Source organism: Anopheles darlingi, chromosome 3, assembly GCF_943734745.1.
Source record: "Anopheles darlingi chromosome 3, idAnoDarlMG_H_01, whole genome shotgun sequence".
In the NCBI taxonomy this organism is placed as follows: domain Eukaryota; kingdom Metazoa; phylum Arthropoda; class Insecta; order Diptera; family Culicidae; genus Anopheles; species Anopheles darlingi.
Window position 1 is genome coordinate 57,982,042 of NC_064875.1, and position 26,445 is coordinate 58,008,486.

The 26,445-nt window shown below is 49.7% G+C and overlaps 2 protein-coding genes across 5 annotated transcripts in view; one reads left to right on the forward strand and one right to left on the reverse strand.

The window, feature by feature from the left end:
- LOC125957597 (uncharacterized) overlaps positions 1 to 899 on the reverse strand; it is a 6,314-nt gene extending 5,415 nt beyond the window's left edge. Inside the window, exons 1-3 of the mRNA XM_049690417.1 lie at positions 750 to 899; positions 299 to 643; positions 175 to 234 (exon numbers count right to left, since the gene is read on the reverse strand). Coding sequence (XP_049546374.1) covers positions 175 to 234; positions 299 to 598 — 360 coding nt within the window. The 5' untranslated portion in view covers positions 599 to 643; positions 750 to 899. The remainder of the gene's footprint in view (positions 1 to 174; positions 235 to 298; positions 644 to 749) is intronic.
- A 752-nt stretch (positions 900 to 1,651) lies between these two features.
- LOC125957598 (uncharacterized) overlaps positions 1,652 to 26,445 on the forward strand; it is an 87,146-nt gene continuing 62,352 nt past the window's right edge. For 3 of the 4 annotated variants that reach the window (XM_049690422.1, XM_049690420.1, XM_049690418.1), the window contains exons 1-3: positions 1,804 to 2,292; positions 2,356 to 3,022; positions 4,346 to 4,465. In XM_049690422.1, the coding sequence (XP_049546379.1) occupies positions 2,600 to 3,022; positions 4,346 to 4,465 (543 nt within the window). In that variant the 5' untranslated portion in view covers positions 1,804 to 2,292; positions 2,356 to 2,599. The other variant, XM_049690419.1, reaches the window with a different exon arrangement.

The window sequence follows — 26,445 nt, forward strand, 5'->3', positions numbered from 1 at the left end:
AATTGTACTCCGTGTGCGAGAATTTACTCGCACGCATCCACCACACCGAGAAACTTATGATAAAGTAGAGTAGGCTATGTACAGTGTGTGTATATCGCTCCAGCTTCTGTTGCCCACCCTCCCGCTTTAGATAACCTAAAAATATAGATCCAGAACCGTGTGCTTGCGAATTACCTGCGAGTTGTGGTCGTTTCGAGGACGCTTCCGATCCGGTGAACGACGATCGCGGTTATCCTGTTGAAAGGGAAAAAGTTAGATGCCTCACACCAGGAACACCTTCAACTCAGCTCCACCTTACCTCGTATTTGGAAGAGTTGTTTCGCTTGTATCCATCGTTCCGGCTGTCGTGCCGCGAGTACCGGGAGTCCGTGTCATAGCGGGAGGAGTTGCGGGAGTCGTAACCGCCGCTGCTTCCGCCTCCACCGCCCCCACTGTATCGGTTGTTTCGCGAATCGTTCCGGTTATCATAGCTGCTGCTGTTGTGGTTGGAATGAAATCCGCCGGAACCACCGCTACCGTGATACGAGGTGCGCATACCCCCGCGCGTACTTCCTCCCCGCGAATGGTAGCCTCCGCGGCCACCTCTTGGCAGAACCATTCTGCTTTTTTCTCTGCACTTACTGTTCAAGACTGATTCGAATTTCTGGGGAAGAAAACGCGTGAAAAGTGAGTCCAAGAAGGACAAGATGGCGGACCAGCGAGTCTTCAGCCGAAATGCTGATATTTTCGACTCCAAAAAGAAGAGTTACCTCCAAACAAAACCACTTGCACCACTATGTAAAACGAGTGTTAAACAGTATTTATGGATTTGCGTACAAAAGACTGGACCAATTACCACGATTTATTAGCAAAATTTGCGCTTTTCGCTTCAGCAGCACACAAATTCGGCACGACTTTTTCTTCCACTTTTTTGACAGCTCTGTGGTCGAAGGCTATGACCGGTGGTTAAATACTTGAGATGAGGGTTGTTCGTTCAAGCGCGCTTTGACTTTCCAAAAGCGGAATCCCGCTTAAAGTGGAGTTCATATACGAATGATAGCGCATCTAGACGGAAAGAGAAAGCTGGGAATGGAAAAGGCGAGAATTTTTTCCCAAAATTTTATTTTTATTCTCTTTTTGAACATGAGTAATTCTCCGTGCCGCTTGGGGCGTTGTCTAACGATTTCAATGGTCGCAAATATTAAATTAAACGCAAATATTAAACGCAAATAAAGCTTGAGCAGCCTCACGACGGTGCTCAAGCGTCCTCCGGCCCAGAAGTAAACAGCGGGTGTTGTATTCAGGGATGCGATCATCTGAATACCACCCGAGTCGGGTAATAGCCACTCTAGTTTTCCGCTGGACGGATTCGATCCGGTAGGTCCAACTCGAGCGACTCTAGCGATTACCGAAGAACCGCAGCGGTATTGAATCATCACAGGACACTTACTTTTAGTAAACGAAATTACATGACACTTAGAGATGTTCAAGCACATATAATTACATCGACACCAATTAACAAAAATGTCCAAAAATGTGTATGTTTGTATGGATTTGAGACATTTCTCATTCTCACCTTTCTCATGACCGTCTAGATGCGCTGTGAACGAGTTTGCGCGCTCGGACAAGATACGATGAACCATCTCGCACCGGGCGCCGCCGAGTTTGAAAACGACGGTTAAAGGCGGAGGTCGTCACGCTGCGAGATCCGCATTCGAACGGGGCAAATAATTCATAAAAAGTGTCCAGTGTGAGGGAGTGTTTTTACGTTTTGAGAGCGTTCTACCGGTGTTCTCCCGGCGTCGCTCCAGAAAGGTTTGTCTTGGGGTTTTTAAGTGGATGGTTGGCCTCTCGGAGTATGCAAGTTTCCGCGAGGATTTTGCGAAAGATTGAACGAGTTGCAGTTTGGTGAATCACCGTGTGTTTATTTCTATTCTCTGTACGAACCACCTCAAATAGTTCTTTCCCGGTTTGGTTTAACAAAAAGGCACACCACTCCAGCATTATACGCACCTTTGTGGCCCCGGAACGGCAGTAAAACGTGATAAAAAAGGGTTACGCCGATTCCCGGGTGAAAACACGCATGATGTGCCGGCAAACGGATGATTTATGTTGTGCGTGTGTGTTGGGTGTAGTGTCTGTACCGTAAATCGTAGTGTGCTGTGGCGTTAATCGCAAACTGTTCTAATCGCAGTGCCCAGTGCAGTTTCGCAAAATGGTGGTTACTTTTTTTTGAGAACGGGAGTGAATACTTTTGATTTGCGATTATTTTACTCGAGGAATATTTTACCGAAGTGTTTCGTACCGCTCAAGGTGATTAAACTGCGAAAGTGTTGTGTGTACCGAGTATTTAATGTATTTCTTCCTCCTTTCCAGTCGATATCTGTAGTCCGTGTGGTGTGTGTTATCTGGTTCTGTTCCGTTTGTTCCGACGAGTGTGTGTGTAGTGCCGTGAATTTGCAGGATGCGTCGGCAGACGCTTCTGTTCCGTGTGGTCGGTGTCTAGAGGAAACCGTCGTTCTGTCCGCGAGACGTGCCGGTGTTTTCTTGTTACTACGGCGGCCCTCCCTGTCCGTTAGAATAAGCAAAAGTAAAACAGCATCCAGAGGACGGAAACGCAATGTCTAAAACAATCGAAACCCATCTGCAAAGCAACGAGGTCCGCATACCGAAAAAGACCACCGAGTTCGATATGACCGGTGCCGGTGGGGGTGGTCCGGCGGTTCAGTACTTCAAGAGTTCGTTCGCCCGGTCTCTGTCCTTCAGCCAGGGACCGGGCGGCGGTGGTGGACCGTACGGGGCCGCCGATCAGCACTTTACCCGCTCGCTGGACTTCGATGTCAACTATGATCCCGGGATGCTACTCGGCAGTGGCAATGGTGGTGGAACAGTTTCACGCCAAATGACGCCGGCCTCGGCCTCTCCTGTGTTTGAGGAAGATCTCGGACAGCCCGACGGACAAGATGAACTGTCGCTGGGTGGTGGTATCGCGCACAGTAACGGCGGAATCGTCAAGACACTGTGGAGCTACGCCAAAGGACAGGTAAGGCACATTCCAGCGCCACCGTTCTAATTGTGCCGTGGCCTGACCTCTCGTGGGGTGGTCTTTTTGCACGGATTACACGCATCTCCCTCGGAGAGAACGATGAACCCTCCGGGGGTCATGCTTTATGTGGAGATTATTTTCGATTTTGAATGTCGCTTCATGATACTGCTCATCACACTACTGCTATCATCACCCCATGATGCTGATGTTGGCGATTGACCAACCAGCGAGAGAAGAATGCCGCTACCGGGTTTGGAATGCACCCCGAGTTCGAGAGCAGTTGCACCAGAATCGCCCTCGGAATGGCCGGTGCAACGGCGCCGGTTTGTGCGGTGCTGATCAAACGGAATGCAAAACATGCCCCTCTCCCCGGGTGCCTGAGGAACCGGGAGGACGCGGCACATGATACAGATCAGTGACTGACGACCGCGTTGATCGCGCTTCTCGCTAACGATGGTGTGCGTGAGCGATCCACCGGGGGGACACTGTTTTGGGGCCCCGTGGTGACGGCTGATGCTGCACCCGCGGCGCTGTCCCCATCCAATATCCATCCAGAGAGCACCAGAACGCCACGATCGGACAGACACTTTCCACGCGGCGGGGCCAGTTTGCCAGCACCGGCAGCAGTGTGTCTGTGTGTGTCTGTGTGCGCCGTTGCATCGTTGCAGTATAAATAGAAAACGCAATTTTGTCGTCTCAACGCGCGTCCGGCTGCTGCAGCTGTGTGAGCACTGGGCGAGCGCCGAGGCAGGGGGAAGGAGAAGGATGGATTTTTGAAGAACTTTGTGACCCACGTGGGGCATGCCCCAATCGGAGAATATGGCCACCCCAAAAAACAGATCGATTGCAGCAGAGGAGAATCGATCGAGACAGACGTTTACTTGGGATCTTTATCAGATTCCGATTTATTGCTTCTCCAGTTACTCCAACTTCTTGGTCTGCAATTTGGTTCTACGGGACCTGTCTATCACTCTCTCTCTCTCTGTACTAAAAATAAATCCTCGTAAATTGATATACCAGCCGTAGCGAGGGAGTAATAAAAGTTCCAAACTAAACCCAGATCAAACTCAAAACTAATGCCGGAAATCCTCCCAAGATTATGACTTCACCCGGCTTAGATGCTGAACTCCAAAGGTGCTAGAGCTGCACTATGATCTGTTCCTTGACGGCCCTCGAGGTTTCGAGAGTTCACTACCAGCCATAAGTTGAACGACCGACCTTTATGAGCTTTATGGGTTTCGTGGGGGATAAGGCGATTGTGATCGCGTTCGCTAATCTATTCTTTTCTTCGCTCTCTTCAATTCTCGCCCCCCACGACAGGACATCAAATCAGCCAACAACAGTCCGATCAAGCACGGTATCGGATTGAAATCGAACGGTTCGCCCGGGCCAAGGAAATCGATTGAAGCCAACGAAATAGAGGTACTGCGGCTGCGTAAGGTAAGCAATCGCCAGGGAATCGGTTTGTTTTTATTTTTTTATTTTTGAACCTCAGATCATTCATATTATACAACACCAAAACATCGGTCATTCCGAGTCCTCCGCACCTCATCACGCTATCAGCACGCTCGTCGGCAGAGTGTGGCAGGGGAGAAGGAGAGGTGGTCATTTTCTATTTTTACTGACCAACATGCGAATGTACTGCAAGAGGCGGCCACCCCGCGACCACCAACCTTGACATGTATCGGTTTGTTTTTCCAACTGTTATGCTTTTCGGTGTCCTTCTTTTTCCACGCGCCCCTCTCTCTCTTCTCTCGTCTTTTCGTTGATTGCCGGCATGCTTTCCACCGGTGCTGGAACCGACCACCTGGACGGTGCAGCTCTCTACGTAATAATGGTTGTGTTTAGAAATGATGATTTCTGTTTGGTTGGCTGGTTGGCATCGTTGGGTGGGTTAGTGATTCATTTTCAAGATCGCCATCCAGCCTGGAACCAGCCAGTGCTTCCAGTTTCTTTCTTGCGTTGGTTGATTACGAAGTGATTTTGGCCGTTCCTGCCATCGCTCCCCCCCGCTTCGTTGCTAATCGGTTTCCCGTTTCGCGAAGAAGAAAATCAGCTCTCGAGGTTGATTGTGTGTTGTTTGCGTTGCCGCGTTGATGGGGCTTTTCCCACATCGCTGGCATCGGATCGGATCCAGCTGTTGCTGAATGGAAAGGAGTGGTGGAAATCGACTGCGGTGGCTACAGTAGTACACTCGCGAGAGGCCACGGTTACCGATATACGCGGATGCACGGTCGACTAATGGTGGAACTACTACTACTACTACTACCACTCCGGCCAATGCGATGAAGCTCTCCAATTAAGTAATTTTGGAACCTCGCACCGTACCGGGCCTTTGCTTGGAATTCCACTGGTGGAAATGGTTCGTTTCAACTAACTTTTTTCTTCGGCCAAGTCGCGTGCTTCCGGTTGTGTGTGGCCAATGATTTATGTTTCCACGCTCACCGGGACGGGATGGTTTTCGCGCATTTTCACGTTACTTGTAGGATCTTCCAGCTTCTAGCATGGTATATTTGCGTTCGAATATGTCAAAATATGAGAAGGAAAGGCGGATAAACTGGTGTCGCCCTATCAACGCACCATCACTGTTCCTCCCTAGACCATTAGCCAAGCGTTGCGTTGTTTACGATAGGAAATGGAATCCATCAGCGATGGAGTGGAGCTGCTGATCGTCTTATTAATATTTCGCTACCGCGTTCTTGCGGCCACCTTGCGGTCTTATTTATCGACCATTTGTTTCGACACTTCCTTACTCTTCTCCCTTTCAATTCGATAGTACCGAACGTACGATCGGTACGATCTGATGACCACCAAGTCGAGCGAAGAGCGTTCAGACTCCGAAGGCACCGAAGGTCGCCACATATCCTGCCTGCCTGCCTGTTTTTTGATGCTCGGTCGATCGTATCGTTAGCACTGTTCGTGTCACTAGCGCGTGTAGTGTAGCATGAGGCATGGAGGTGTCACTCACAAGTAGGTCGGATAATTGGTTTGTCGAAGCACAACAATTGGACATTTGTGAAATGCGGCACAGCTTCAGCCTGCTGCTCTGATGCTCCGGAATATGGTTATCATAAATTAAATCGATCAAATTGCGTACCGACGTAATCGGATGATGATTTATGCCTAGGGTGTCATTAGGATGGTGTCATAAATCGGATTGGCTGATGGACGGCAGGAAGTGCGAAGCAGAATCGAATCCGCACGAGTCCAAAAAATTGAATGTGCGGATGATCGCCTCTTTCTTTCGCACCCGGGGGCCAATGGGTGATCGACAAACGAGCTCCACCCGAACAGAGTGCGAGTATTAAAAAGCCAGCAAAAGCCTTAACCTTCGCCAAGCGCGTTTTCGAAATAAATAATGGAGCATCACAGCAGTAATAGGGTATAAGGCAATGAACCGCGGGGACGAACGCCGTACTTTATAGCTTAATTGCGTCTCTGGTGCCACCCAGGAGGGGGGGGGGGGTACTTTACATAAGAAACGGGCGAATATTCGGTCAGCCGTTGATAACCGGTGAGAGACATCCAGCGGGACCGTTGCCAAAAGTGGGGGTCTGCGCTGTCCTAGATTCGCTTGACGACGTGTACATGTTTGGCAAACGATACCTCGTTTGGAATCGATTAAAGAATTTTCAGTTTTCGCCGGTGTCGTTATACACTGGGTCGAAATTCTTGCAACAATCCAAGATCTTGTATTGTACTTGTGGATTGCGGAATCCGGAAACGTTTGCCGAGATTCCCACGATACGGCACTCCTTTAGCGTCGGTTTACCTTTCGCACGACCACTGAAATGTCCTTGAACGGATGCTACCGACCAGAGTGGGTTGCTACAAGCCTTCATGATTCACCCCTGGTACGGACACGGATCGACGGCGCTAAACGCAAGGATCCTGCTTTGAAGGGGAACCGGTTTTACGCTTAGCCTTTAGGGTGTTTGAATCTTGAAACTAGAAAGTCCCCAATAGACGGTGTGCGATACACGAGCGCAGTGAATGGAATGAAGCAATAGGCACTCCATCCACAGGTGACCGTATCTTGGGCTGGACGTGACGTTCGTAACATTCTCGTACCTGTCGCGGTCTAGGAGTTGCAGAAGATATACCAGCATCGGTCAGCAAGGATGTGTAGTGTACCGTGACATCGCCATGTTTCGACTTCTCGATGTCGTAATGTCTCGCCCAATTGCTACAGCTGCGATCTACCTGAATGCCAGTGAGATGTGGTCTCCTCCGTAGAGCCATTTAATAGCACATCTGTGGAGAGTACAGTAGTTACAAAAGTGTCTAGAGTCCCAAAGTGCTGGCGGTTCTTCTGCTCCACGAACGCCGCTACTAAATCTTGATCGTTGCGGTTGAAGATTCTGATTCGCACGTTCGGTCATGCTTCAGCGCGCAAACGCTCGTCATCGACTGGCTGTACGGGAGGGTACGGTGTTGATCGAGGATTGGTGCCAGGCAGTGCACGGGGGGGTTTCTCTCAAGTAAACAACATACCGGGTCCGGGTACAATGCCACCCATTTGAGGGGACCGGGGAAACGACCTGTTGTCTTGTTGCTACAGGTGCGCACTGCTATGTCTGGTGTCTTTGCGTCAAATAGAAGCTGCTGGTACGACTACAGGATTCTTGTACTAAACTTGGCCGTACGAATAGAGTTGAATGTGAAATCTGCTTAATCTAACAACGGCATGACTCACTCAGCCGTTGCTAGGGACCGCTAAATTTGGCGCCAATTCTCGGCGGACGGCGGCGGAGTACATCAAACTTGAACTCACTAGAAGAGGCAGCTAGTCTACAGAATAGATCGGCACTGGCTGGTGCACTTCTGAATGATGATTCTCCAAAATGCATCACGAAAGAGGGGGGGGGGGGGGGGGAGCGAGGTGGGAGGCGGCCGGTGCCGCAAGGCTGCACCCTCACCGGCACACCGTCCTTCGGTGAAGCCATCGGAGTCAGTCCGACCGCCGACCGTAATGTTACACGACAGTGAATGTTCGCTGAGGCGCATCCGTCTGTGACGAATTTGATTTCGAGATAGCTTTTAGCTAAACAACGACCACCACACACTCGCGCGCGTGTGTGTGTGCTGGTATGGGTACGATGCGTATGGCCAATGCATGTGTCAGACGCAATAGGCCTGCGACTAACCAGCCTGATGGGGGTGCCTGACGATGATGATGACGATGGAGTGTGCGTGCCCGCGCGCCCAGTGTGAGCAAGGATCGAGCTTCGATCGTGTGCCTTCTTTTGGGCTCTTCGAGAAGAAGAAGAAGAAGAGGCGGGTATGAAGCCTGCGTGGCCAGAGCATAGTGGTTAACACCACGAACGAACGGAGGGCGGCCGGTTGAGTGACTCCCTTAGTACGGCGTACGGATTTCGACAATCGTCGTCACTATATACCATCAACGGCAACAACCACAACACCACTACACCTCTCGTCTCGATGATGTCCCCTCTCCCACTCCCCCGTGGTGTATGCTACTATAACACGCCGTGCGATACGATGTCGGTTCGCTTGAGCTCGAGCGAAGCACGCGGTAGCACGTTTGTTGACCGTGGCGATACGGGCGGAGGGGTTGGTTCCGCTTGCGAGCATTAAAACACCTGTCACCGAGTGGGGGTGTGCTGGACTTGATGATCGTATGGTGGTTTTGGTGAGATACTCGCTAGCCACTGAGACATCGCTGCTGCTGCTGCTCTGGAATGCACTAATAAGTGCGTCTTCTCGGTTACGTTTATCACTTCTAGCACAGCAGCACTGTGGCTAGTGAAGTGATCAAAAGGTGGACCACGGTACAGAATGCGATCTGTGCCGCAATCGATCGACAACAACCCCTTTAAGTACGCGATGAAAGTTTTGCAAAACTCTATACAGTAAGAGGACCATTTTCGGAAATTGCTCATCGCAATTGTTGTTTTTTTGCCCCCTCCCCTCCTATCCGTACATACGCACTGTTCAATTGCCAATAGGGGTTTCTCCATGACCGCCCTGCCCCTGCGTACCGCACGCGATCCTTGGCTGAGGAAACACACGAACGAATCGAAACCATTAGCAAAGATGATGATGGCGATGTAGATGTTGATGATGATGGCATCACGGGTGCCAGCCATGCCGGGTGCCATGATATTGGGTGAAAGGTCATCCTTGGTGGCCACCTTCCGTGCTGAGGGACATTGCAATTTCGTCTTTGAGACCGCTTTAATCGGTTTTGAGGCGCGCGCGCGCGCACACTTTCCACCACGATCGCGATCACTTTCCAGTAAATGGATCATCCAGTCCAGTTCACTTTTAGGCGCTAAACGATCGATCGAATTAGTGGATCTTGTTGTGGTGCGTAGGTCCTTGAGCTGCTGCATGAGCACTCGTTCGGTTGTGCCAACCAACCCCGGAAGCCTTGTGGTCAACTCGATGAACTCGATCGGTGCAAATGCGATCTGTTCCTTCTCTTGTGCGCAGGCGTCCATCTAGGAAGTGATTGGCACGCCGGTGGGGCTCGATATGCGTAGCCGTCTGAGACCACACTCCGCCAATTGGCCCCAAAATTGATTGTTTAATGATCGTTTAGGTCCGGATTTACCTCCCGGCCACCCTCTCGGTCAGTCGGTGTTCGCCATGGATCATCGCCACAACGGCGGAAGCGGTGGAGCGCGTTCAGTGAGATGAACGAGGTCCGTAAAATGGATTTATGTGTGTGTGTTTGTGTGTTATGATTGCGGAGGAGCCTGGCTATTTGGAAAGTTCAATATGTTTCGCTATTTTCGTTTTTGGCGAATGGAGGAGTCTGGCCTTATGGCTGGCATGGTCGGCATGCGGAGAAGGTCATATGCTAGAAAGTGCGGCCCTCGGCCTTTTTCGATCAACCGGCGAAGCGCCGAAGGAATTTCGGGAACAGCCGCTAGTGTGCCGCGCTGCTGCTGGTAGAAAGGAGGAAAATGGGAAATGTTGAAAGGAAAAATCGGACCAATCGATGCTCGCGACCTCCGGCACTCACAGCGCGCTCCAGATCCAGAGTCTTTCATTAGCAACCATCGTTAAACCCTAATCTCGATCTCTAGCTTCCTTCCTCGCTAGCAGCTCTCTTTGTTGGAGGTATTTTTCCCTTTTTTCCTCGATTTCTCTTCACCCTCCCCCTCCCTCCGTGGATTGGAAGCGTTTTCCGATGTTTTCTGTTTTTGCGTCCCTCGTGGCGTTTGTTAACGGAGCACAACTCATGGGTGGCTCATAATTTTTTGAGGCAATTGGCTCGATCACATTTTCACATCTTTTTTTTTTAAAGTGCTTTAACACACCTGAGTGACGTCAAAGCTGCGCTCGTAGCTGGAAGATACCGTTAGAGTGACCTGTTTAATTGTGAAACAGCCGATATATGATGCGACCGAATTAACGCCTGATCATAACTAGATAATCATGATTTTTTAGCGCGTGATTCAGCGCCCTGGGCCGGTAGCGGCTGAACTCAATCTAATTGAGGCATTGCAGCGATTGTCCGGTTCTTGAGGAAGAGAAACACGGAACACAGACGGAAGTGAAATGAGTTGGAATGTTTGACCACGCATTCGCGGTAACTTCCTACGGAGCGCACCAGTGTTTTGTTAAAAACCTTTCAACTGCTGCTGCTGCTACTCGACTCGACGCCATGAGCCGCGGTTCTCGGCGTTTTCTTCGAGAAACAATTCTCGACACCAATGCCTGCCTATGCCGTTTGGGCGTTTGTCGTCGTCGTTGTCGTCCGTTGTCGCCTGTCTGCATTGCGCAGTTCATTATAAATTCCGTTCATGAACTTCCGGGCCCGGTTTTCGGGCCGTGCAATGATGATTGTGCCGAGTGTCGACGAGGAGGAGAAGGAGGTAGTGTGTTGGCTGCCTGCAAAGTTTGCTTACTTCAGCTGCTCTTTTGGCGTCGGTTTTGCTTCCGCAAAAAGGGGGGAAACCCGCAAAGGATGGCCGTTTGGGGGTTGTCTGGTCTGGTCTTTGTTAAAAATTTCCTTTTCTGGGCCTACTGCAGAGGAATAGCAGTCGGGTTTTGAGAAGGACTTCTGGTGTGGTTGCGTGGTCATGTCAGCGCTTTGTCGGCTAACAGGGAGCAGACGCCACGTGACGGTCTAATTATTGTTTGTCCGGGAATCGTCTGAGTATATCAGACGCGTGGTTGGAATAGTTTAGATTCCGCTCATCAATAGGTTCAATGCCGATGTGGGGGGAGGGCTTACCGTATTTCAGTTTAAGATTTCGGATTTTGATCTCTAAATCTGATCTGAGAATCTGAGATTTTATAAAAATTATCGACGAATCATTGAGCTATTTTCTTTAAAAAGCAAATTATTTATCTGTAAAAAGTATTACTTTTTCAAGTTTAAAATATTACCAACAAGTAAAAAATATAAAATTGCAGTTCAATTTTAAACTCATTCCCACTGCATTTCACCTAAGATTAGAGCTCTTTGGTTTAATAATCGTATGTTTGGCATCATATTCGCATTCATCTGCAGTTTCGAATCGCTTACTAACGCTATCAAGCGACCGTAAGATGGTTATGAGTCATCTAACTGCTGTGCAGTGCAAACGATAACTCGTGTGTAGGCTTTAGGGCGTGCTTTGCAGTCCTACGATCTGCAGATTAAAACAGGTATGGGACAGGCGTTGGATCCGCGCGCATGCATTTCCTTTTTTTTCCCAAACAAACCTGTCCACGGCCCCGGCGTTTCGATAGCCGTTGGTTTGCATGCTGCCATGTTGCGTGAGCGTTGAAAGTAGCGCAAGACATCCACCGAAGGGGGAATTGTATCTAGTCTCTCTGACTAATCCACCGGTGTACAGAGCATCCCCGATACGATTGTTATGGGATTTAAAGACAAAGAATTGTTTTACAATCCTCGGATGCCGTGTCTGGCCACGGGAGAAATCGGGGACTTTTATTGCATAAACAAATAGGGATGGCAGAAAGAAGGACGCCAACATGTAAACACAGCCAGAGATACGGTCGCGGTGCGTAACTTCCTACACCGCGCGCACCTTTATCCGGCTGAACATGCTCGCTGGAAGAGGAAACGGCGCGATTGCGACGACGTAGTGTACGGCGTCTTGAAGTGCGCACGCGCGTTACTCACCTTTTGGGGCGCACGCGGCCATTGCAGTGTGGCACGCGCGCGCCTCTATGTGACACGCAATCCCACCCTCTCTCCCCTTTTTCCCGCGCTGCATCTCTCGCGATCTTCGCGGACCGGTTTCGTTCTTGGAAAGCGAAAGGAAAGGCTCCCCGTGGCGTGTGCGTGGCGGAGCAACGGGATTGCGGTGCGCCCTCCTCGTGAAGAGCGATATATCCGCGCTCGCGGAGCACGGAGCTGCGCGGGGGCAACTGTGCGGTTTGCGGTGGCGTAAGATGCGATTGCTGCTGCCCCCCAGAGGAAGATGCGTCTCGCGGCTGCTTTCGCCATTGCACCGTCAGCACCAGCAGCACGCTCGTCGAACGCTGCGCTAACGAGAGCAGCCTAGGATGGCCAGCAGCGTGTTCCTTCTGGTATGTGGATCGACCTCCACCCCGGAATGGACACTACCACACCCCATACACGGTGTTGGGCTTAACGAAAGAGAGAGAAAAAAATAGCGTTGGATCTATTTTTGGCTTATCTCGAGACGAGAGTCGACCCGATTCTTCCTAGCTGGCCACGATGGCCCACCGTTTCATTCGCTTCCTTCTTCCCGATGACGATGGTGATGATGATGATGATGTTATGCAGCGTCCAGTCAACGAGCGTTGTGAATGACGATCACCACCACCACCAGCACCACGACCAAGAACTGAGATCTGGGACTGAAGAAGAAACGTTCTTACGATCTGCGTTGGGAGGAGATGCCTCTCTGTTGAAACCATCAATGAACGCATCAAACCTCACGTCGGTCGTGCCATGCCATGCCCTAGTTCGGCCACGACTGGCGTTGCAGTAGACCAGAGGCAGTCGCAGTCGCCGCTTTGGCACAGATATTGAACACCTATCACCATTTGCACGGATCACGGATCAGTTTGGCAGTGTGTCAAGCTTGCCCCGGGACTGTCCGGGAAATGAGACGTCGTTCGGGAGAGTCTTCAAAAGCGCGGTCAGCGCGCGGTGCAGCATCCTGAGCAACGGTGAGGTGTTGGACGAACGCTAAGGCGATTCATTTTATGTACGCCACGCGCCGAACGAAAAAAAAAACATGAGTGCCATCGACGCCCCGCTGCTGTTGCGGCATCTTGTATCCAGGTTCGGTTGGAATATGCATCCCTCGGCCTGGCCCAGACCAGGGCGATTTGATTGCAGTTTCGACATATCGGGGCAATATAAAATGCAGACTGTTTAATCGATTCGCCTTCGCCGTCGGAGAACAGCTACCGGCCGTTGATCTAAATCGGGGGTTCTTTTGGGGTTGTTTTTAAGGGATCTAGAGAGGTTTCGATTTGTTCTTGTCGAGGGGTTGTGCATCTCTTGTAGTGCTTTATGGTTTTTCTGGGGGGCTAGAGACTGAAAGGCAAAAGATATGCCCCGGTGCATAGCTAAAAGGTGGTCTATGCTTTACCCCGTTTATGCACTAGACAACCTCGGCTCGAAGATTTTGGGCAGCTATTGAATTTGAAGAAGGATGATTACCATTCTCTAGGATATTTACGAAAAACGTTGGAATATGGTATGTGGATCTGGAGAAGTAGTACTGGGGTGTAGAGATGCGACAACAGAACAAGGAACGAGAACTGCAAGCCGTCCAACTTTTCCAGAAAGTATTGCACTCACGTTCCGTGTATTTGCGGAACTACGGAACTTTTCAATCAGATAATAAGCGTCTTGTGCAATCGTCTATCGTACTTCTCTTGCTGACGCGAAATTCCGAAAGTCATGCTACTCGAGAAGAACGCCTTGGAGGAGAACGAAGAAAAGACGTACCAGGAAAACCTTTTGCTTTGCCATTTTCCTGATGTCGGTGTCTCGCCATTCACCGTACCAGTGTCGGCGAACTTTACACCTCACACCTCACCACTTATGCTCCTCCTGGTCCTGTACTTCCGGGCAAAACTCTCAAACCCCGATCCTGTCTGTGGACCGTCTAGCCGGCGTCTGGGGCACATCAATTCGTCTCTCTATCTCTCTGACTCTCTCCCGTTTCTCTCGGTACGCTCATCTTTATGGTGTGTCGACAGTCACGTCCGATCGGGTGGTTTGGGTTTAATGGAGTAGAATGAGTTGCCTCATTGTTGCTGCACTCATCGCACCTGTCATGACGGGGTTAGATGGTGTTTGCTATCATATGGGGAAATTATTTGGCTGTAACAACAACTTTTTCATCATGATGCTGTGTCGGCTGCGAATTTGTGAGAATCATTTTATGATATTTTTCAAACCGTCAGGTAACTAAAGCCCTAGGGCTTATAATCCGATTCACTTGACGGCATAAACATCCGGGGCCAGGTTACGTAGCAGAGCATATTTAGAGCGAAAGTACCAAACTGCAATAAATCACCGGACTCAACTACCACTACAAATCACGGGAGAATCGAGAGCTCCTCCAGATACTGGCACCTTGGTCTAGCAGCCCAACACATGATCCACTGAATCGCTGAATGTTCGGTGAACTGGGTGATGGCGGCGGCGCCACCAGGAACACCGAGACACACACGCACAGACACACTCACACCAAGCGCTTGGATGTAAAGAATTTAAATGAGATGTGACGCCATTATTGTCACTGCGCCAACCGGGTGGATCGGTCGTCGGTCGCCGCCAGACGATGCGCATGTGATGCATCGTCGGCAATCTATGTGACAGAACCAATCTCTCCATCGAGCCGTGCAGGCGGGGGCGCGGGTGGTCTGGAGTGTGTTTAGTATGTTTTGGATTACAACCAACAGGTTCGCCGTCTCCTCCTCCATGGGCCCACATGGTGTCCTCCTACGCAATGATGATGATGATGATGGGGCGACCACCAGAAAGGTGGAATGTTTGGATCTGATTATTCGCCGTCTTAATGTCGCCAAAGTTTCACTGAGCGAAGGGGGGGGGGGGGGGGTTTCCACGGAGCCACAATGATCCCCTATGTTGTCCGCGGTGCAGCCTGTGGCCTCCATTCGTGCAGCACCTCCTTCTTCTGGCGCCGTGGATGCAGTAGATAAAGCGGTGCGGTGTTTCTTAGAAGAGAGAGAGAGAGAGAGCAAGTAATGAATCCATTCCATTCCCCATTAGAACGGGATGCGGGTGTGAAATGTGATATACAGCTAGTTTATGGTTTCAAGGGGAGCGTGTGCGGTTGGTGGTCTTGGGATTGGGTTCGATGGAATTGATCTGTTTTCCGTTCTGGTTGTTTACGTAATCGAAGGAGGATTTATTTTCTCGCGGAATGCCGCGAATGTCTTAGATAATCTCAAATTTGACACCGGACCTACTCGTTCCATTCGTGAGGTTATGTCTAAGTATAGCATTCTGTAAACCGTAACGTTGAAAAAAAAAGGAAATAATTAAGTAACTTGCAAGGTGTTGCAGTTGCAGTCCTCTCGAGCTTTCTCTCGTTGGAGCAATATTTCGATAAAAAGGTGACACTAGCACCTGCGCGGCTTCACACGTGCTCCACCAGCCACTAAAAAAACTCACTTTCGATCGTTTAATCACACCCCAACACGAGCGCCATCCGACTGGACACATTATGGTGCCCTTTGGCACCCGCGGCGTTTGACGATTAAACCACCAAGACCGAGAGGGGGTGTTCGGCGACGGCGACGGCGACGGCGGCTGAGTAAGAAAAACTATCCAGAAACCAGAAATTGCCACTTCCGACAGATGAATGCAGCCGCTTGCTTGCATGCATGCATGCATGCATACATCCATGCACGGTCACTAAAACCACAGCAAACGCGGTGCGACGTGGTGGTGTGTGGCGACGCGGATCGGCGGCGCCAAGATGCGCGATCAGAGCGCGGTGCCGGCGTGTCCGGAACCTGCCGTTAATCTCAAGGCTGGCAGTCCAGGAGAAAACACGATTTCAAAGCTGTTTAAGGTTTAGTGTCTCTTATGTTAAGTAGAGAATTCCTCTCAAAAATATTATCCTAAAAGCATAATGTTTGCTAAGTCTTCTAAGGGGGATCATACCGGGGGATAGCGTAAAGCACTGTAATAATCAGTTACGAAACCAACCGCAACCGCAAGGTAGCAGCGACGGCGGTGACGTTCTCCCAAGGGGACAAATGACTTCACAATCGTGCGCTGCCTGCCCACCCCATTCACTAACACTGCTTGTAATTGCAACGCCATATGGGGTGCGTGGGGGGGCAACCCTCGATGGTGTCTCGTTACCAACGTCGCCGCCGAAGCCGTCGTTGTCGCTGATGGTGGACAAATCACCTAACCAAACGATCATCAGTTATCACCGACTGGTGGTCCGTTGGGGATGAAGCTGTTATGCTGTTTGCTCAAAGCAAAGCTAATGGCGTGGAGAGTGGAAATTATCTCGCAAATTGTTTTTTTTTTTATCTTGTGTCACTACTCGCCTCTTCTTCGGCGACTAGTTTGCATCTTTTTCCGCACAAGAATATCGTCGATAGGTCACAAAAATCAAAAAAGTTTTCTCCAAAATTCCGCGCGACTCTTCACTATTCGAACTGCTTCCGCGCCGATCATCTTCATCATTAGCCGGGGAATGGTCGTTAAACAGTAGCGTGGCCATCACACGGATCCGTTGCTGCGTGTTCCGTATTATCGATGCCAAAGTTCGTAGGTTACGATTGGTTCCATTGGCCGCGGTCTTTCTGCGTGCGCGCCATCACATCCGCCACTTTCGGTTAGTTAATCGATGAACCGGAAAAACGCTAACCACAAGCCTTGGCTGGTCAGCGTACGTGAGCTGTGTGTGTGTGTGCGGATGGTCAGCATGGATGGTGGGCCACAGACAAGCGCGCATGGATATCGATTTCCTGCGGAATTCCGCGGCGCGGAGCTGAGCGGAACAATAGAACGCGCATCACGCGCAGAAAGAAGAGAAAGGGTTTGGCCAGGCCGGGCCGGGTATGGGAAATTCGAGAAAGAGGCAGATTACAGCATCGCACCGGGCGAGGGAGGGAGAGAGAGGAGGGTCGTTCCGGTAGCCAGTTGATTACGACAACATCGACACAATGCGACGGCAGAGCCAGCATTTCGGGGCATCATAACATGGGTGACCGATCGGTCAGTGTACGGGAGGGACAGAGAAAGGAAGATGTCATGGACGACGAGCATGGGGATTTGGGTCCGAGGATCGGAGGAGCGGAAAAACTTTTTCCTATTAACACTTGCAAACCGGACTCCCGAACGTCGTCGTCGTTGTCGTCGTCGTCGTCGTCGTCGGTGTAGTCGGTAGCCACTAATCTCTTGACCTCTGGTGACATTAGGCCCGAGTCCCAGACGCAAGCGCCGCATACACAGCACGCGATGCAGCAAGCGGATACGCGGGCAAGCGCACAGCGCAAGATGTGGTTATGTTGGGACCCCCGGAACATGTTTTACCTCCCCCCTCCTTTTCCTTCTGTCTTGTTGCTCACAGCATGTTTGGCGTATACGCCAGTAGTTCCTCAGCCGCTTCCACTCCGGCGTCCAGGCGGTCCGTGAGAAGTTCCGTTTAATTGAATTTTGATTAATCGCCGGAATGGTGCAGATTTATGTACGGCGTCGAGAATGTCGAGAGACGCTGCTCCGGCTGAGACTTCGACTCCTCAGATGCTCGTCGATGCTCGTCTTGGGGCGCCAGCCAGCCAATGTTGCGCCATCTGGTGCGAGCTTTTTCGCACGCTCCTCCATTGATTCGCAGACGGTGGACGAGAGACATGTTCAGGAGACGAGAGCAAGTTGCAGCAATGGCACTGGTACTGTGTCACATTGCCTTGGAATGATTTATCTAACGTTTGTCCATTCGGATGGCCACTTAGCATAGCCCGTAATCGATTACTGCTGGCCGATTATGAGCGAGGGTTTTTTTTATGAGCTCTACTGTTGCTGCTGCTGCTGAATCGAAGCGAATCCGTCATCGTTCGAAAGGAAACGGCTCGTCATCGGGGTGGTCTTTGTAATCGATAATTGATGGGTAGTTGTGGGGTTCGTTTATTGATATGAAGTTTTTTCGGAGAGCGAAATATCATCGAAGAGCTACAACAGAAACATATCATAAAATTGAAAAAAAAAACCTTAGCTCGAGTACCTTAGACCTAGCCACGGAACGAAGGGCGGAATGGGGGGGAATTATGAATCTCCTCTCCCTTTCCTCTCGCATCGCGTTTCCCCCCCCTACGCGCCTCACATTATTATGGTACGCGCTGGGAATCGTTGGAGCGTTTTAAAATTAGTGAACATAATTGTCATAAATGAAACTATTTTTAGGGCGCATCGTATAATGTGATGCAATCAAACTGCACTCCCACCAGAGTGTGTGTGTGTGTGTGTGTGTGTGTGTGTGTGTGTGTGTGTCTGTCGGTTTGACGGTATCCGGAGCCCTTTTTCGATAGTTCCAGGGAGGTGATGTCGCGCCCGTACTTCCCACTAACGCGTCGAAGGGTTTTCAGCAAAAAAGGGGAGCCTCTCTCTCTCTCGAGGGGTTTTAATCGACCATTGTTACACGCTCCGGTGGACAAGAAGAGTTCCGGCCGGCCAGCAGCAGAGTCAGCACCTCCCCCTTCTACCCCGGAAGGGTACGAAAGGGCTTCAGGCAGCCGGGAGTCTATGCGGAAACGCCGCATAATCGATGACGGTAGCCATTTTATGACTCTTTTTTTTTGCCTAAATATGCTCTGCAGCATAGTCGGCGGTTGGTTGTATTCTATCGTGATGTAAAGTCAGCATTCACAGTACTCCTCCTTTGTTTGTTCCCCAAATTTGTTATATCTGAAGAGCATATCAAGTATATAGTTAGTACGTAAATAGTGAAGGGTGCGTGCGTTGTTTGAAACACTAGCACCACATTTTATGTGGGGGGCACTTTAGTGTGACGTCTATGAATGTAAATTCGGAACGTGACGTCGCGGAGACGACCGCATCCCTGGCCGAATATTCACGCGACGTAGAATGCATTCCAAATCCGTCCCCGAGCTGTAGAAGCGTTGTTTGTCAGAACAAACAGTAAAGAAAATGAGAAAATGAATTAGGATTAGGCAACCGTCTAGTTTCGTTTCACTTTCCGTGGGATTAATATGCCAGCCGTGCATAAACCGGCCGCAGACTGTCTGGGGCGGTCATCTATAAAAAGGGAATAACTCCACCCCGCCAACGGAAGGAGGCGGCGCAACGCTGCGCGCGAGGGCTGCAGCCTGAAATACCTGATATGCATAAAACATGGAGCGCATAAAGAAAGGGGTTGTCCCGTCCCGTTCCGTCCCGTCCGGTTGGTCGACGGTGGGAGGGTGTTTTATGGGATATTTCGATAGAATACCTGTTGTCAGAGTTGGAACGGCACCAACTCCGTTAGACCGGAGAACGATTTAAGGGATGCCGCCACTGGTGGTGGATGGTGGTTAGCCCAGAGTCACGTTCGGTCATAGATTTCGTCCAGTTATCACTGAGGTACATTAGCTTTTTGGGGGGATGGGAGAATGAAGCATATGGTACACCCTTAAGTATGCTGCAGATATGTTGATGGCAGTCGCGTTGCGAGAAGAGGCACATGAACACATGTTGCCGCATCTCGCACCGATGATGGAGTGTTTAGCGCAATCCACAATCCACAGACTGTGGACCTCAATCTGTGATGTGGAAGTCAAAACCAAAACGAAATGGAAACCTACTTTCCTGCGGCAATGCGACATCTCTCGGCGATTCAGACGACCCCTTCTTCACTCGCTCTTTCTCTCTGGTCCTCTCTCTCTCTCTGGCATCTCTCATCAACCCCTTTCCATCGCGGCTGCCCCGGTCGTATGATGTAATGCAAATGCCGAGATTCGCGGTCAGACGGCGGCGTTTCATTTCATTTCGACGCCATAAAAGGCCAACTAATCAGGAGGAGGCTGCGCGATGACAGACGGCACCATAAAAGTGCGCAAAAATGGTCGATTCTTCGGCTGCTCGTTCCTTCCTCCTTCACCGGTTTCAAAAACGCCTCGGCCCGAGAGGCCGTCGTCTTGTAGGTTTCTAATTCCTCACCCGCCGTGGTTCCGTTGGTCAATCTGCGGTCTGGATCGGTGACCACACATGTCATGCACGGTGTTCCGCGTTGGTATTGGGTATCGCGGCGCCCGTGCACGCGGATATCGTTTGATGCGACGAACGTGTGACCCAAAGTAAGGGCCATAAATCCGTGGTTCCGTGTCTCTGTGACTCGTACCTTACACCGAGTCCTATGCGACATTTAGTCACCAGCTGCTCCTCTCTCAAGGTTGGCAAAGACAGATTGGGGACAAATGGTGATAGTTACAGGCTTAGCAAAAGACTTACTGTAGGTAGAGGTGCACTTTCGCACCAAATAAAACAGGATTAGTTTGCCAAATGGCAATGAATGGTCCATTGAAGGTAATACCAATACATTCGCCTTCTTAGCAACATTTGGTGAAGCATAAATTTGAAGAGAGACCATATGCACTGGTAGTCTGCTCCACGGCGAAAGTGGAATTCGTATCCTCTTCTTATTCCCATCGCCTTTTGGGAAGAGTTGGGAAACCAGCTGACGGAAGATGGATAGTTCCGTCACTATCCAAAGTGACTGAGAACAAGGTGAGCTCGTATCCGGCCTAGCGTCGTAGCCAAAATATGAGGCCCCACAAGGGGCCTCCCTAGAGACTGCTCGTGTGCGCAGCGAACCATCAATTTGGATGTGATTTGAATGTGTGTAGAAAGCCGCGTGTGTGTGTGTTTTTTTTGTGTGGGGGAAGTCGTTTGGACTCGCAGACAGCGAGAGCAGATCCGAGATGCTGGTCCGCGGCCGGCGATGGGCGATGTCAGACAATTTCCGGTTGATCTACGCTCGTTCGGGAATGGCTTCCCCCTCCCCCCGTGCCTCCCAAATGTGCTGCGTCGGAAGCAGGTCAATGGGTAAATAAATTTGAGGCCACTCGCACTCGAAGTTTGTAAAGTCGACCAAACGGAAGAGTAGGCATCGCCCTTGTTGCCCTGCATCGTCTGGATGGGATGCGATCGATGTGTGGCCTCGCTAGAAGCCCCAGTAATGCAGCTGGCACATTAAAAGGGGCCGTAGGGCGTAGGGCATTCTGTCGTAACTCATAATTTGAAAGCATGCCACATTTTTCGAGAGCAGGGCAGTAGATTAGTCTTATGGCCAAATGGAACGTTTTATGTAATCCCGGGTAAATCTGGTGGTTAAGAAATGCCGTTTGATGTGAGAAAGTGTTCCCGGTCACCTACTACCGGATCAATACGGTGTCCTTTCGTGTATTATCTCCATCTACGCGACAATCTAAGCCAACGTTCTCACTGCATACACACCAGAGCGCTGCTCCACCACTTCTTTTTAACGCGAAGGTCAAGTGCAGCGTTCTTCGACTTCGTTTTCGTGTTTGTTCCTCGGCGACGAAATGACGACGAGGAGCAGCGACTGCAGCAGCAGCACGTTGCACGCCGGGCGCACACTAGCCCGCGTCACCTGCCACGTGAATTCGACCGATTTTTGCTGGCCTAGTTTCCCCCCGCGGCCCGGTTCGTCAACGTGGCCATTTGCTGTCCGAAGGGGAATCATCGAGCACCGGCAGGGGTCGTGTTTGGTATTGATTTTTGCTTTCAACAAATGAAACCCTTATTTTTTCCCACCAATGCTGCGCGTTGTGTGTTTGCTGGTCGCCCTCCAGGTGTATGGTGCACTTCACTGCAACTCCATTGGCTCCGTTCGCGAGAAGCAGGTCGCACTGGAATTGGCTCCGTTGGTCGGGGGCAAGTAAAGGACTACTCTTTGGCCCTAGAAGTGGCCTATTTGCAGGACGGAGAATGGGGTGACCTTTCTGTGGTGTGCTCCTGTAGCTCATAGGAATTTCCTTTTAAATCCTTCTCTCGCTCTACGATCCCCCGTTGATTCGTTTTTAATGAGCTTATGCAGCCCCAGTGAGGTGTCCAGAAACTCTGAAGGTCGTTCGGGGTTTAGTTTGGCAAAAAGTATCATTAACTGCTCTCCCTTTGCTAACAAATTTTCTGTTTTTTCTCACGAATTTTTCGGGTGCTTTAGAAGGGAGGAAAAAAAAATGGCTGGGAATTCTCCATGGTATCGTGTGACGCATAGCCGCAACCATGCTCTACGGAGGTGAGAAAAAGGCTTGCGTGCGCCGGTGCTGTTACGTACACGTGCAGCCATGCGATTGCCAAACGCAGCATAGAGTGCAACGCCGTCCGTGTCCGTCCCTGTGTGCAATGGCGATACGGGTTTAATGTTGGTTTTCAGTTAATTTGCGTGCTTCAAAGTCATTTCCTCAATGACAGCGAATTAGTTGGGAGTTTGGCAGTGATTTAATGGTGTTTGTGTTTGTGGGAGAGATATCCGTTGCATCCTAATGTAGTTAGAAGATGCCCTTGAATATCTAATCATGTATGTTTGATGCTAAAACCCATTTTTTATTTATTTTTTGTTTTCCAGGTAAGAATTTGACATTGATGCCAAAACAGCAATACTACTGTCTTGAGGCACGATGGTGCTCGATCGCGAACGGTGTCAGAATCTTCTGTTGCAACGGATTCACTCTGTCGTGTTGCTTGAAACATGATCCTGCTTTCCGGTACAGTGGCGTTGTGAGTATGCTTTGCTGTACTTCTTCATATATGTTTGTCTCTTTTATCGCCAAAAAATCGTTCCTCATGCGCCAGAAGGGTTGTGAACCGTTTGCTGGAAGTGCGAAAGATGATACATTGACCCTCTTCCCTTCCTGTTTTTCGTTTGCCCTAGTCTCACTGTCACCTTCATAGTTATGGCTACGGCGCAAAACCAACACGACAACAACAGTTTCCATATTTTATCTTTATTAAAATCCATTCCGTTAGTCTTTTTAAAAACAGTTTGTTGCTCACTTCCCATGTGACGCGTTTATCCCCCTAGCTTTGCGTTGGGTTGGGTGACTTCCGGTCTTTTCTAAAGCTTCTGTCGTGCTCCCTCCCTTCTGATTTAGTTGTTCAATTGTGCTGGGTGGTCGTGCATGTTGACGAGCGGGCATGGCTGACCTTAGCATTCTGTGTACCCGTTTCATGCACCAGAGAGCACCAGCAACAACAGCAGCAGCAGCAGCAGCATGCACATGAAAGTAACGAAAGGCTTTGATTGTTTAATTTATGCCACGATTTGTAGTCGAAGTGCCCCTCTCTCGCCCTCTTCTTCGTGATCTCGCCACTTGCATAACGTGTTCGAGCGAGGAACGCGTCGGTGCCCGTGCGTGCGGATAGGACCGGTATAGATGACACTCGACGATCGAATATTCTAATGACCACCGGGGGCCCTCTGATGTTGAAAGGGTGTGTCGCGTCGACGAAAAGAGACATAAAACAACCGGGACGAGAGGAAATACTGCTTGTGAGGTGCACAGACTAGCTTTGCTGGTGCTGTTTTGGGAACCGAAACCGAACGGCACGTGTATTTCGAAGGAGTGCGTGAGTTCCATTCCCGATCATTGCACACTATCCCTGCTCGTCACGAAATTGATGCATTTTTCACGCTCCTCGCGCTCTGCCGGACAGAACCGGTTTGATGTTGCTTAGAACACCGGAACAGGAAGCGCCCGGTACGCTCGAGTGTCTCCGGAAAGATCTCATTGAGTAAACGATTTATTTTATGTTGAAGTAATGTATTTTACAAAAACTGCTAACGTTCTGTTAGTGTCTTGTTTTGGTTTGTTTTTGAAATCATAAAATTACAAAAGCATAAGAAATTCCGGGACTCCGGGTTGTGGGTAACTAATCCCATTACATTAAATCTGTCTGGGTTGGCTAATCACGCCGTCGTTATGGGGTGGCTTTATGTGGCTGAAGAAAAAAATCGGCTGCAGTTTACGGGATGCGGAACTGCTGCAGCCTTTTATGCGGTCGGTACCAAAGGAGCGTCGGCAAGGTGTGATCTGCGCAGGCTCCTGATCTTGCCAAGTTTTCACCGGAGAGCAGAGCACACTGTGCCGGTATTTAATGGCATTGAAAAGGGGATTTTACCGCGTCTCGTACCTCATGCGAAACCATCGATTTGCATTAAATGCATTTTGGATGTTGTGGAAGGCATAAACATTATTCTGGATCATTTACTTGGTTCTTATAGATAAATTTATGTAACGATAAGGAACATTTTTTGTGGGATTTTATGCTGGTGGACGAGAGAAAATTCGAGCTGCAATATTCTGTCCTTATGCTAAGGTGCAGTTAGAAAAAAAGTAAAAATATTTTGTTTTAAAAAAGCAAACCAAAGCCGTGATAAAAATGGCGAAAAAAACGATCGTCTGAAGGAAATAATGACAATAGCATCGCATCTTGCTTTGAAGCATCCATGAGGGGAAATCAAAACAACAAAAAACCCCTTCAAAGCCACTTGTGTGTGTGGCACATGTGCATTTTGCGCCGTTTTGTTTCGTTTTCGTTGAATGATTAAAAGGCAAATGCGATGCAAAACAAATGGTAGGACTACTGTACCGAGATTGAACAGCAGCCGCGGTGCTGATGCGTTGAAGAAGGTTGATTGTGACCATGCTCTCGGCCAAAGATCTGTCGGTTTGCGTATGCGCGTATTCGATGATTGCCGAGCACGTTCATAAATAACTCATCAAAAGGGAGGGATTGGCGTACGTTCCGCATCGCACTGCACCGACCGTTATGCTCATCTGCTCGACATCAAACGGAGGGAAGTGGTTGTTGATTTTTTTTGCTCGTTCGTTGTGTGAAATCAATAGAAAGTGAAGCAAATAACATCTGTGCGGGAATATGGAGTTCCATTGCATGGACATCAGATCTTTGAAACTTTGTCTGAGATGCGATGTTCTTGTTGATGTTATTCCTATTCTGTTAGGTTGATTTGAATCACTCTTTTACAGGAGCGTAGTTATCGTTGCGAAATTTCGAAAAAAAAGTCGTTACGTGCAAAACTTAGTTCTTGAATCATAATTTCTCGTTTACAGAAAGGTTTTGCGCCGAGGACAGAACGTGCTTAACCATACAACATTATACGGCATAGTGCATGGTGCATAATGAAGGTGCAATATGATGAAATGGCGTCTATAGCTCCTAGATACATGAAAGGAATTCATCACAATCTAGTTTAGCTTCCGAGTCACGCCCTGTTAGTTGCGCTATTTACAAAAAAGTTTGGACAATCGGGCGCCATGACAACCGTCCGTAAACATCGGAATTGAATTCCATGCATTTCAAAAACATGGGAAATCCTTCTACAAACATTGGACTGTTGCTGATTACAGTACGCTCCAGCTTGCAACCATCTATCTCACATCTCTCTACGAGAGCAGCCGGTTGTGGTGATGCAATTCGAAAACACCGAGATCATCTAATCACCGTCGCTGCTGCTGCTCCCGAAGTAGAAGCCGAGAAGAGGCCGAGATGTGTAGCCATCATAAATCACAAATCAATCACGGAACAGGGCGCCGCCACAGCAACGTTGCGCCCTGGGAGCCGATGACGACGGACAAAACAATAACCGCCTGTGAGCCCGTGTGAGGGCTTCTTCGCCTACAAGGGTCGTGGTTCGTAACCTGTACCAGCATCATGTTTCGGTCTTCGGGGCTCGTCTTACGAATTGTTACATTTTACAACCGCGCGGCGTCGTCGTCGTCGTCGGCGCGAACGGAACCGTCTTGGTTATGCTCCACTTGGCGTTTTCCTCCTGCTTCTCCACTTTGGTTTGGAAAATGCCACAAATCTTATGCCGCGTGTCTGTGAAAGATTTTCGCGCGGAAAGCTCTCTGTTTCAATCCGGAGCAGCACCAGCTGTGTATTTCCAATTCAATTGTCTTTCTGCTAGTAGCTGGAGCATTTTCTTTCCGCCCCCCGAGGAGATAGGGGAGCGCGAATCGATATTTCTTCGTTGAACGTTTTCGTTCTTTTGGCAGACGATTGTAGGGCTGCTATATTCAGCTGCACTTCCCACTATTGTGTGAGTGTTAGTGTGGCGGAAAAACGGAGGAAAGCTCATAAAGCAGTTGAAGGAATACACAAGGGAATCGGATGTCGGATTTACCGTTGATCGTTCTCGATCACAACTCGATGCTGAGGGGTCCCAGTTTTTGTTTATTCCGAACATTGTCATGATTGACGCGATTCCGCTTCGTCAAACCCGTGCACGTCTCATTTTATAACGCTTAATGAGCCCGTTCGCCAGTAAAGTGGTTCGCTGTGATCTGCCTGCACCAGCGCCGGCGGCCGTGCCAATTTCATCAGCAGGAGACTAATATCCAGGTCGCTGGAGGAAACTCTTTGAACGAATGATTATGCTGGGCCGTGTCGTGACAGTTCCATCAATCGCTCGTTCCAC